General features: G+C 41.4%; 1 protein-coding gene across 5 annotated transcripts in view; it reads left to right on the top strand.

Moving 5' to 3' along the window:
- LOC136783972 (neurogenic protein mastermind-like) overlaps positions 1 to 13,316 on the top strand; it is a 102,030-nt gene that overhangs the window by 82,161 nt on the left and 6,553 nt on the right. For all 5 annotated transcript variants that reach the window (XM_066744400.1, XM_066744398.1, XM_066744399.1 and 2 more), the window contains 4 exons: positions 10,043 to 10,456; positions 11,454 to 11,643; positions 12,399 to 12,794; positions 12,972 to 13,223. In XM_066744400.1, coding sequence (XP_066600497.1) covers positions 10,043 to 10,456; positions 11,454 to 11,643; positions 12,399 to 12,794; positions 12,972 to 13,223 — 1,252 coding nt within the window. The remainder of the gene's footprint in view (positions 1 to 10,042; positions 10,457 to 11,453; positions 11,644 to 12,398; positions 12,795 to 12,971; positions 13,224 to 13,316) is intronic.

The following is a 13,316-nucleotide window of genomic DNA, read 5'->3' as shown; positions in this document are numbered from 1 at the left end:
TATATACATACATATAGATGTACCTATATATAAAGTACGTAACGCTAGCTCCATGCATGATGTTAATCTCCATCTCGCTCGTGCGTACACCCCCATTCCATTCTCCTCTCTGGCCAGAAGAGGGCACAATATTGTACCAACTACCCTCTTCCAGCTGCACAGATCTTCCTTTTTTTCAATCATATATATATATATATATATATATATATATACACACCATTAAAATGGAATTTATATCATATAATACAGGTCGAATTTTTTAAACAACTTTTATCCCTCGTTTATGCTTATGAATCTGATATGAAAACTTGGCTGGTATAGGAAGAAATTGTGTAAGATTGAAATTCTTCACACCTGCGGTCTCCACTTTTTGGCAGAAAATCAATAAGGCTTGATAAGCTCGTACGTAGCGTAAATCTTTTTTACGCTTCACGTATTTCTACGGTGTGCTGACACGGAAAGTTCACCCAGTCATCATCGTTATGATTGTCGTCACAATGATTCATTGGCCACGTAATAATACACGCAGAAATAGAACAGTTATGTAGCATATCTGCAGTACACGTATTTCATCTTTAGTTCCTTCCTTTCGTCCTCGACTAATCTTATGACACACAAGTAGATATATGTAATATACAATATTTACACCTGGAGCGATACTTTTCTCTCTTCGTCTCATGTATTATTTTAATATTTTCAAGAGTAATAACAGAGAACGATTCCCTTATTATTTCTTCTCGTCTTCATTACTCTAAACAATGCGCACTTTGGTTTAGTCCTGTGATATAACGTTATATCATTCCCCGTGCCTCCTTATCGAGAAAGTTTGTTTCTCAAGTCCATATAACCAACGCTAGTAAATACAATTTAATAGTAATAGTGTAGAAACACAAACAACCAGTATCATGTGCCTGTGTCTAAAGTCTTTCGTCCTTGAAATTACGTTTCTTGGTAATAGTCACCTTAAATTATCCAACGGAGGTCTTTCGAGGGAGCCATTTAGCTACTCGTAATATTTGTACCGCAGACCAAAATCGATTTATATTTTATAAACACGTTACGCGTCGCTTAACAAGCTGCTGCTTTGCTTTACACGCAGATTACAAAAACCTTGACATTTCGCAAGCATCCTTGCATGTTCCTGCTATAGTGAATACACATGGGAAATCACTGGTTTCGAAAAAAGCTTTAGCTACTTTAGTCACTCTTTCTCAAATTTTTTAACAATTAACATTGGTTGTTAATTTTATTTTTCAAAAAATCAGCTTCTCTAATGTTTTAATTCGTTGAGTGTAAATTGCGGATCGTTGAAATGAGAGAAAAATGTTTGATTCCTCCGTTACATCCGTTTTCTTTGCTGCTTAAGTCACTTGATACGGACATTTTTCTCTAAACTAATTTTCTCGCACAGCTCGCCTCACTCACTCTTGCTTTTAGAAATATAATTAAGGAAGGAAAAAACTGTTTTTCCCGTTGAAAGTTTCTCAAGACCTACAAAATATTTAAATACCTTTCATTAAAACTCCGAAACGCACGTTATAGATTAAATTCAATTATATATATCTTTTCAATAATAGTGATAAAATAGTGCATCCATATAGTTCTCGACTAGTTTTCTTCGGTGCCTCTGTTATCCATCGTTGACCTCGATTCGCAGTCCTCGGGACATTAAAGATGACGGGAGATAAAATGATCTATCGGAAGATGGAAAATTACTTTTGTAAAAAAAATCAATTTCAATCAGTATAACAGAAAGGCTAAAATTAGAAATGAGCTGATTAATCATATAGAGGTTAGAGATTTCAAAATTTCTATATATATAGGATATTGTAATAAGTTTTCGAGGAAGGTGCTTTGATTTTTGACATAAGATGCGAAAAGGTCAAAGTTACCTGAAAGGGAAGATAGGTTCGGTCCAAGTCGCGCACGGTAGGAGAGCAATAAAGTCTGTAGGAAGGAAGGAAGGAAGGAAGGGCTGAGAGGGGGGGGGAGGGGAGGGGAATGGGTTGACCGAGTGGGTGGGTGGGCGAGAGGGTGAGTTCTCATCGTCGAGTTTGATATACCTAATGGTAGGAAGGGGTAGTGACATATAGTACGGAATAGAGGAAGCCCCGAGGACATTACGTCGTATCGGGTGCTCTGGCGCTTTTCTAATGTAACCTGACGCACTGTGCCCATGCCAGCCGGGGCCTAACACTTTAACGCGAATCCTAAGAAGAAAGATCCGAAACGTTACTCAACACTCGTCCGCATTTCCTACAATTGCGCGAATCATTCTCCTCCCCTGGATTATTAATCATCCACCTTTTCCCTTTTCTTTATCCCTTCTCACCAACTTGTCTAATTTCCAGTAAATATTCTGTGGACGATCTTATTTCACATTTTTTCAAATAAATTTGCCCTGGTTTAATATAACCAACAGCTAATTTATCCAAAGACGCGTAAGCAGCAATACCGCAGCAGCCTGGAAAATGAAGCGAGTAGTCCGAGAGATCCTCGCATCTGCTCTGCAGAATAGTTCAACATAATCATCCATTTGCTTCACTCTTCGCGGAGTAAATAAGAATTGAATCAGATTTCTGGACGTATCTGACATTCATGAGATTACGACATATTTTACGTTTTTCTTGATAGCGATAATTTGGATCATTATTAGTAAAAATTGATCATTCTGATTAGTGGAGTCTAAATAAATTCTCAATTTGCTATCATATACATATATATTTAGAGTGAAATGTACTTTTGATAAGTGAAAATAATTACAGAGCTGAAGAGATTGGAGGCTAAGTATATGTTGGGATTTGACAGAGAGAGAATCTTGATATCGATAAAAAGATATATCGGTGTGTAGGTGGATCGTTGATAGGAAATAGATACTTGGAAGGCGCGAAGGTTCTTGGCCGAGGGTATTGACTTTGGTGGAGGGTGGTCCTCGTTCTCGGCGTCATGATTCCGATGTTGGATGCGCCAGGGATACTAGTGAGAAAAAGAGAGGAGAAAAGGGTAGGTCTACCTACATATGTATATGTATACATTCACATGTACATATATATATATATATATATACCTAGTCCAACCTGGCTATATCCTCGAACCATACAGTCCTCCCGGAATATTGGCTTCTATCGATAGAAATGGCTAGCTCGAGCTTGCAGGCTTCGCGCAAATATAGATGTAAATTTGCAAATATATAGCTGTTCAGTCTACTTTACTTATGCAAATTCAAGCTTACGCGTGTAACTTAGGTAAATTACATTTTTATACTTTCCAATAGCACATTGGAGATTCTTGCGGCAACAACACCTCGGAGGATTTTCTACTTACGAGAACTAATATTTACGAACGAATCGATTTAAAACAGCAATAGATAATAGCCTAGTTTAGTCGCGCGTTTGTCGGTTTTTAGGCCCCGCAGGGATCGCGCTGGAAATGTGCTTGCCTCTCAAAGTGTTAAAGCAGATATGCAGCAATATTCTCTTCTGCAACGCTTCGAGACATTAAAGGTTTCAGCTTGAACCTTGCTTGAAAATTGCCCACTTGGTGCAAAAGAAATTCTTCCAAAGAAAAACGGAAACAAAGAAAAATCTTTACTGCTTCGATTTACTTTACGCTTCGGGCTATCCCTGCGTAATTCAACAAATCCCAGCTCATTAATATTTCATGGGCGATCCTATAAAACGATTTCGAACTTGTATGGTACATAGTATCAGAGGTGAGAGAGAGAGAGAGAGAGCCTCGCCTGCTTAATAATACATTGTTTGTCTACTTCAGATTCTGAATGTATATATTTTTTCAACAATTACTAAGAGCTTCGTGCGATTTCGAATGCTAAAAATTTATGTTTTTTCTTCGAATTTCATATATATATATATATAATAGAGGGAGAAAGTGAAAATGAAATTGTCGAAGGATTTGATGAATTTCGTAGAAGACACCTTGTAGATCGCTTGACTGCAATTTGCACTTGCAAGTTGCAGCCGGTGTCTCTGCTTTCTACTCTCTCTCTATATACTAACGGTAACCCTCTCCCCTTTCCTTTACCCTTACCTCCGATCCTACCGACGATGCTTACCCTTACACCTTCAACGGCTTGCTGTCTATCCTCTCTATATCTCTCGCTACTGGTGTGGTTCACCTATCACGAATACGTATATCGACGCTCTCGCCTATCAAACGCGTATGGGAGCAGACAGAATATACAGAGCACTAAATGCTACTATCGGAAATCGATATTGGGGAGCCACAGCCTGCAGTCACTCTTCACCATACTCTCTCTCTCTCTCTGCATCCCTACTCGCAGCTTCTCATCCTTTACCATGCCCCCACCCCCAACCCCAACCCCTCCCCTCTCTTCCTTTTCTCATTTTCCTTCTCATTCTCCTACCACTCGACTTCTCTCTCCCAAACCCTAACCCGCCCTCCATTCTTTACGCACACACGTAAAGCCCCTTTCCACTTTAGTCTTTTTCCACCCACATTCCCTTCTTCCATCTACTAATTTTCTTCCCCTCCGCTTCTATTTCATTAGGCAGCTCCATAGACTTGGTCCTATTTTTGCTTGTGTAAAATTGCTTGTCAGCTGATCAATACGCTTTTTCATCTCTGTCAACCTTATTTCTCAATTGTTTCTTTATTGTCCGACTTTTTTTTCGTTTTTCTGTTTCTCGCGACTAGGGCTGACTGTTTCCCGACACTCGGATGAGCTCGTTGATCGAATTTTCGTTAATGATCGGTCTTAGGGTAGGATAAATATTTTTACCGGGAGGTATCGAGTGATATTATTCATTTTCGACAAGAAAAATACAATGCTCGATGCGATGAAATTTAGGCAGGTGCTGACATCGGAATTTTTCATGCACTGCTCGCAACGCTTACACGTCACTGAATATGCATTTGTATGCTAAACACTCCACTGCAGTTGACGTTGCATCCTTACCTCTACTCGCAGCCATTCGATCCTTTATTTCTTCTTTCACTTTAAGTGACGAACATGTTTATTATTAACGATCAACCGTCCAACTGATTTTATACATTTTCCTGAAATAAAATACTAGGATACGGTGAAAAACAGAATATTTACTTTAAAGATAAAAAGTTTTGTCGTAATCTTGGTATTAAGAAGAAAATAAGAATTTGATCAGATCTTTAATTGATTTTACGTCTTTATTTCGAGCACACGCGTATAAGGATAGATACGAGGGATCAAACATTTTAATATTTTAGTTTGGAAGTAGAGCGCGCGATACACACAGTGAACGCTATCGTTTAATATCACGTGCTTGTCTATTTTTAGTCAAATAGACATTTGAATTGTAAGTACACTGTAAAGACTAGGTGACGCAAGTCTCTTTACATATGTATCGCCCATGGAAATATTTTGCTAAAGCTTCTATTCTTATTTATGATATAGTATTGACAATATTTCTCAAGCTATTACGCGATAAATATTTTCTCGGTGAATTAAAATAAGCAAATTTTCTTATACGTTGATTAACTATATACTTTGAAAATATTTTAGGTATAGCAATTTTTGTTGCAATTTATCCGTTCTAATGTTGATATTCCATCTTCAACGAGTCTTGTAATGCTCTGACAATTATTCCTAGATGCTCGAGCGTGTAGCAGAGATACGAGAATCACATTTTATTCTGGCAGTTGCTGTTATACTGAAGTTAATATCGGTTTGCTCAACGAAGCGAGGTGTCAATCTTGTCTCTTGCAGCCACTCCAATTGATCGCAAGTGCACGTTGTATTAGATTGAATCACACACACACACACAGTTAATATTATTCCAAAGCCCGACGATTAAGCTGGACCTCATGATCTCTTTGTCACTGGTAATTCTATATTGTGGCAGTAATTGAAACAACTCTCTTTATCTTTCTCAAAGAAAGCCTCGATAAAACTATAAAGGTGGTGTCCGACTCGACTCCATTCCATTGGGTATATCTTCTTCTACCGTGCATATGTGCATGCACTACTGCACAATTGTTACTGATCAGTCTAATTAATATAGATATACACTTTTTAATTTACTTCCTTTTTATCAGAATAATTTGCTTCGCACGTAATATCAATTTAAAATTGCTCACACTCGCGTGCTCGAAGCTTACGCGAGTTCTATTTGGGTTCGCTCCATCTGCACGCGAGAGCAGCGTGATGAGCTGAGAACATTGGAATCTTGCTCAAGTCCATTGAGCGCAACATGGCTTAATGCCGATGATTCTCTCCCACTCTGATACACTTACTATATAGACATAAAGAGTGGCTTATTATAGCGAAAAGTGAAAAGTTTCTCTATAGAAAAATCATAAATTCCAATGTTCGTTTCCGTAAATTAGCGGAAGGTGATTTGCGTGGAAGCGAACATTCGCTCGATTTAACTTCCTTGCGATAGTTGAAGGAAGTTACGACATTGTAAGAACTCTATCCATATATATATATATATATATATATCTGTGAATCCCCCCAACACTTTCTATTCCGAACTCGAGCGGTTAAATCGATTGATAAATTTGCCACTTTGTAGCTCTCCGAAAAGAAATCCATTGATTCTATAAAAAGTCAATTATTACAATTGTGTATTAGACCGAAATGGCTAATTTTTAATGCCCGGGCCAAAGAATAATAATAATTTTCATGAATCATCGCTATTCTAAAATTGGCAAAAAGGTGTATGTCACGTGAAAAGTGTTTTATTCGTCGTTCTACATTATATATATATATATATATATATATATATATATGCAGTACGAACATCAACGTGTAAAGTGATCAAATCGATCAAGCTGGGATGGTAAAAAATTATGACGGAAATTACGTGGAGACCTTTAATCAAATGACATATTAGGTCATGGATTTAGATAACCTAATTCGTTGCTAATAATCGGGAAGCTGAGAGCGTAACACTTGGTATCTGTTATCAATATCACGTATCCTCGTTATTCCGGTTTTGCAGAGACTGCTAATCATCGTGTAACGCTATGCTGTTAACGGAAACACGAGAGCGAAAGTTTCAATCTACTCGATGAAGAAGCCACGCATGTTCGTCAAACCTGCTATGCGCCCGAATCTTCATCCGTAAATATAACTTTGGTATTATGAATAAACTTGTTAAGTACCGCCATCTCTTTACGGTTAATAGCTTTAACCCGTTTAAAGTCTTAAATCTTGTCATTCGTGCGTGCCATTCGACAACTAATTGAAACAAATGTACTAACGTTCAGCAACTTTGATCAAATTTGAACCGTGATTATGTAAGCTATGCGTTGATGATCGGATTGTCCATTGACTGTTGGGTTGGTTGTTGGGGGTGGGTGAGCGGGAGAGAGAGAGAGAGAGAGAGAGAGAGAGTGGGGGATATATAAGCCGTGCGCTACGGTATTATCGACCAGCCGAAGCCCCGTGCACTGGCGTACCCCGCGCGCGCACTCCCATCAACCCCCCTTTCCTCTGCCCTTTCCTCACACCATATATAGCTAACCTACTGCTTGCCCGAGAGAATATTACGTTTGTCACCCTCCCACGCAAGAGCATTGCTCACCTTACTTCGCCTCGCCTCGTCTCGCCTCGCTTCTTCGCTTCGAAACTACCCCCTCCCCGCTCCTCTGCTACATACACGCTCTCTTCCCCTTTATTTCCCTTATATATATATATATATATATATATATAGCCTTTCCGTGAATCTTCTTTTTGCCTAAATTCCCCTCTACTCCTCTCCCTTCGATCACTTTCCTCCCAATTACCTTTGTCTTTTTATCGTCTTACGCCTTTTTAACGTTGCAGCTCCAAGATATACGCGATTCTGTCTCTTCTTTTTGATCCGCACACACATGCAGGAGCTCAGACCTGAGAAAGCAAAATATCATATCATTTGCTCCGTCGATGTGCGTCTTTTCTCTCTTATCGATAATTTATCCCTTGGCACTCTTCGAAAGAATTAGGTGTATATCACTGTTTCTCTCTCTCTCTCTCTCTCTTATAAATTTCGTGTACCCGGACTTTACACTTCTCTCGATGCTATTGCCAGGGATTTACCTTCCTTTATTTCCTTGCTTTTACGAGTTAATTAAATAAGATTATGTATAATTATGAAGGGCATTAGTGCGAAAGGCATATCTGTGTGTAAATAGTTAAATGCCGGAATAGATACAAGGGTGTGAAGAATTTTAAGAGGTAAATGGAGATAAATGGTGCGCGGCAGGCGAAAGCGTCGAGTGATACTACTGGAATGGTCCGATCGGGTCTCTGGCTGTACTACTACTAGCTGGTATTGCGGCGGAGGGTTTGGCGAAGGGCATGCAGGCGGCAGAGATGGGAGGCAGCCAGCCAGCCAGTCAGCCAGGTCGTCGCGGCGGGCCTTTTCTGCTTTGAACCGAAGTGAACCGAGCCAACTCCCACCCCGATACCTTCCCCTCCCTACCCCAACTCGTTTCTTTATGAGCACGCTCAACACTTGAACCAGCTTTCCCTCGGAGTGGGGGTTCGATTCAAGCGGGGTTTCAGATGCCACGTAAAAGGAGAAAAAAGCAAGCTGCAAAAGGGATCGTGCGGCACGAGGAGAAGAACTGTTTTGGTCTCGAGGAGTACGCGAGCTTTATAATGCGATCCGTTGCAGAGCAACCATCGACGCGTACACCGAGAAAAGCTGCTAAAAGCAGGAAAGAGGCATGAAAAAACCTCGAGTGATGCTGCCAACCAACGGGCAGAACATTTTTAAATGTAAGAAAAAAGGATTTGTAAGCGTGGAAAATTCATTCCTATACATTTGCAGTCTAAAATCTACCCCAATAAATAGAAGATTTAGGAAAAACTTGTTGGACCTGCCGAATGTGCGGAATATCCATGCGCCCGTGCGTTCGATCATAACGAAAAATTGCCATTCGTTCAAGTAGAACAAAAGCTCTTTAAACAATTACGATTAATTCGCTCTCGATTTAATGCGAATGCATAAATATAGCTGGCTGTACGCATTGCAGTAGTCTAGGCGAAAAGTCGATCGCCCGCTTGACGCTATCTACGTTTTGCAAAACAAATTTTAGCCTGAAATGTCCATCCCATTTTTTTCCTCCATTCTTCACGTTTGCGTGAAATTCTCCCTTAAATTACGAATTCACGTGTTTCATTCTATTTCGCGTATTCTTCTTCGTACGATTCTTCAAGATTTGACAAAAAAGGAAAGAGCATTTGTCGAAATTATTTCGAAAGGCAGTAGTTTCCGATAAATAATCGAGTATGGGTAATATAGCTATAGGATAGGTTTGGATTAATCTATATAGAAAGTAGTTGATATAGAGGCCATGTCGGGTAAAGGGATGCTTTACACGCAAAAGAGAGAGATGTCGCTGATTTAAGCTAATTATGCTCGGGCAGTCGAGAGGACATCTCTCTCTCTCTCTCTTGCCGCATCCGTGGCGCCATGACTATATATATATATATATATATATATATATATATACGTTGTACGCGCTACCTCTGCAAACACGTATTGCCCGTTATTCCCCCTGCAATGCGTCTACCAACTTCCTCTCGTCTCTCAGCCTTTCCACTCCTAAAGGCTTCTAATAAAATCTAGCCTCCAAAAGTCCAGGTTGAAAATGAGTAATTTATACGAAATGTAAAATGGATTCAAAGGTCGCAGCATTCCCTCGCTTATACGGCCATTGTGGTAGCTTTGATGAAACAAAAAAAATCCTTCTCGCATTTCACCTTTTAAATCGAATTATTTCCAAGAGTGCTTTTTCACTTGTCATGGAAAAAGATCTCGAGGAGGATACGTATGCAAAACAGGGCCAAGGCATTGATGGTAAAAATCGAGAGATTTCGAAATATAAGATCCGAGATTTAAAATATGGGTCATGGTGAATGTGCAGCATGGCTGCGTATCAGAAATATCCCTCAACGGACGACTCGGTCCATTGATACAACTGGCATTTTCATATAAAGGGACTTTCCGACGAATATTATATGTGATTTGAATTGAATAAAACTGTACAGTTGGAGATGATCTCGATCGGGAATGAATAAGTTAATTGTCCGCAGGTATCGGCAGGGCAGCATATGCAGCTAACGGGAGATCTGAAGCCAGGAGTCTCGGTGGCAGCGCAACAGGGAATGTATTTCAATCAGCAGCAGAATCAAAATCAGGGAGGACCGGGAGGTGGAAATCAAACGGACACTTACTGCTCGGTCTCGCAGTCTCAAACGATTAATTTTACTCAGCAAAGCCTGAGACAACGAGCAGCCGCGGCCGCGGCGGCGGCGGCAGCAGCCGCGGGCCAAGCTCCTCCGGCCCCTACGGCAGCACCACCTCCTACCGCAGGAAACGCGGTCCCAAATCCTGCCGGACCACCGAACGCACCGCGTGCCCATCCTCAGCAGGTCCCATCGGCTCAGGTCGATCAACACCAACATGCCAAGCTCCTTCAGCAGCAGCAACTCATGCGGGCCCAGCAGGTACCAATGTCAAAACTCCTTTATTCTTATACCTTAAACTTGGGTCCTTCGACTAAAGCGCACGTCGTGAGAAAACAATTGATAGAACTTTTTTCCATCTCGCATTCTTTTTCGAATCATTTGATTTTACGGCGGGATAGCCCAGCTGTAGCGTGCAGACTTCAGTGGTATGTATATATATTTAAGATGGAGTGTGCGCACCGCGCATGAGAAAGACGATCGTTCTTCTTTCTTTCCAACTCGTTCTTCGAGCTGCAGCGTTGCACACACACGCATAGGCTAAAAACTACAAAAGAAAATGATTGCGAAACGGGGCACGAGATGGAAGGACAGTTTTATTGGATCATTTTACTCGGAGAGAGGTCTGAAGAGTCTATGGTACATGACCCTCTCATCGTTACACCGTCTATGTATTTTTAATGCATGAAACAAGTGAGGTTTGGCGAAGGAACGAAAGTGTGAAGGAGCGAGTAAATTTGAGAGACGCGGGAACGATCGGACTGACCATCGGCCCGATAAACGAGAAACCGGAAAATCAATTTCACGTTCTATTACCGCGTGACAAACTGACGGACGGAGAAGATTCGTTTCGTTGCCAGCGCAGTTATCGCGGATGAGTCAGTCGTAATGCGATCGTTACCTCAATAATAGCGCACACACGTAGTATATCGAGGTGGCCGGCAGTGCTCCAATTACTAATTGCGCGTCTTCCGTACAATTGGTTAGTCATCATCGCTCGGAGAAACGAGCTTCTCTTTTTAACCTACTCATCTTAGCCTCCCGATGAAATAGTTGCATGGAGCACCCGCCTGTTTCAATTTAGGAGCTTGCGTGTGCGTGTATACGTAATTGCACAGCAAAGCCCTGTAGAGAAACTAATTTATTGCTTACTCCGTTCGATGGTCATTTTGATCTATTGAAATCATCGATGCAATCGACCGGTGCTCTATGGAAAACGTTCTCATCGAATAAATTTACTATCGTTTGATTTATTTAGGTGATGCAGCAGCAACAGCAGCAACAACATATGGCAGGAGCAATGGGAGGCGTTCGACCTCCTCCCCCAGAGTACAAAGCTGCAGCACAGGCACAAATGATGCACGCTGGTATTGGTATGGCTCAGCAGGCAAGGTTTCCTAACGCTGGACCTATGCGCAGAGTAGCCCAGCAGCCTATGCCTCCATCCGGTAGGCCATTAATAATAATAATAATAATATACCGTATACGCACAGACAGTTATCGTATAAAAGTAAATATTTACAGTTGTATATATAAGCGTGAAAAGTGTTAGTCAAATTGTAGAATCTTCATTGAGAAGGATTTTCAGATAGAGATGAATAAAAGTATAGGTGGACGCGATGGGGAGAAAAAGAAAAGTTTCCCTTTGAACGCGCGACACGACGCGACGCGACGTGACGCGACGCGCGGTAGTAGAGGATGAGAGAATCGGTGTGCGTGAATGTACCTTACTGTGAAATTTAACGTCGCGTCCAGTGGTAAGCCGGTAGGAAAGAGGAAAGCGAGGGCTCAACTGCGTCACTCTTACCTCTTTGCCTTTTGCATGGTTATCGCTGAAAAGTACCTACCGGCGGTCCGTCACTTTCACGTGGATTGGCGCGCAGCCAGATTTAGAGGGTACTCTAGGTAATGAGAAGGCATCCCTATCAATTCTTTCATCTCTCCTCCAAGTCCGAAGCGCTTTTTTTTCTTCTTTTTTTTTACAGCTCCTCTCTCCTCGCTGTTCGTTTGTTTCACATTTAGAATTCCAATTGTCCGTCTCGATTCTTTTCTCTTGCTCATTTCCATTACCTCCTAGCAAAATTAAACGCAGGAAATTTATTGTTAAACCCAGTATAGATAGATTGTTATTTTATGATAACGCAAAGTTGCATTGATTACGTAAATGAGGGTACGCTGGAATATGTATAATTGCAATTTGCAGGTCCAATGATGAGGCCTCAAATGACTCAGCAGCAGCAGCAGCAGCAGCAACAGCAACAACAACAACAACAACAGCAGCAGCAGCAACAGCAGCAGCAACAGCAGCAGCAGCAGCAGCAACAACAGCAGCAACAAGCACTGCACGCAGCGGGCGGAAACATGTATATGGGTGGCGGTGGTATGGCTGCCATTGGCGGAATGCATCAGATGCATCAACGACTTGGATATCCCAGGACCAACAATCAGCGGCCGCCAAACGTTAGTGTTGGTCCCTCCGATGGCCTCGGAAATAGCATTACTGGTCGGTGCGCACAGCAGGAGTGGAGGCACGTTCTAATGCAACAACAGAGCTTTCAAGCTCAGATGAGGTCCCAATTTAACCAACAAAGCCATCAAGGTTCGTTACTCAACCATTCGGATCTTCCCCCCCCCCCCCCCCCCTATACACACATACAATTACGTCCAATTATTCAAATCACTAATTTCCAAGCGCCAAACAATTGTGGATATTTCAAAGGTTATCCTCCTCGGTTTTTTCCTTTAAATCTAAACGAATCACTGCTTTTCCTTCTAGGTGGTTTTGGAATGGGAGGTGCGGCTGGAATGCAAATGAACGCTGCACAAATGCAACACCAACAATTAATCCGCTCGCAAAGTGGCGGCATCGGTAATTCGGGAATGGCGAATTCGTCGCAAATGCAGCAACTCTTATCGCAACAACACCAGCAACAAACACTAGCGATGCAACAAAGTAATAACCAAATGTCTCTGCAAATGCAGATGTCGCAATCAACGTCCGTCAACTCTGTCAACAGCACAGGAACAGGTATGTCATTGGCCTGAGATAATTCTCAGGTAACATTATTCATCGCAGAATCTAGAATCCGCATTATTTTGAAATGGCATTTCTTTGAAAAAT

This window comes from Prorops nasuta, unplaced genomic scaffold, assembly GCF_024137725.1.
Source record: "Prorops nasuta isolate Cenicafe-Biocafe unplaced genomic scaffold, Cenicafe_Pnas_1.2 PNAS00038, whole genome shotgun sequence".
In the NCBI taxonomy this organism is placed as follows: domain Eukaryota; kingdom Metazoa; phylum Arthropoda; class Insecta; order Hymenoptera; family Bethylidae; genus Prorops; species Prorops nasuta.
The sequence above is the reverse complement of the archived record's forward strand: the minus strand, read 5'-3'. Positions and strand labels throughout refer to the sequence as shown.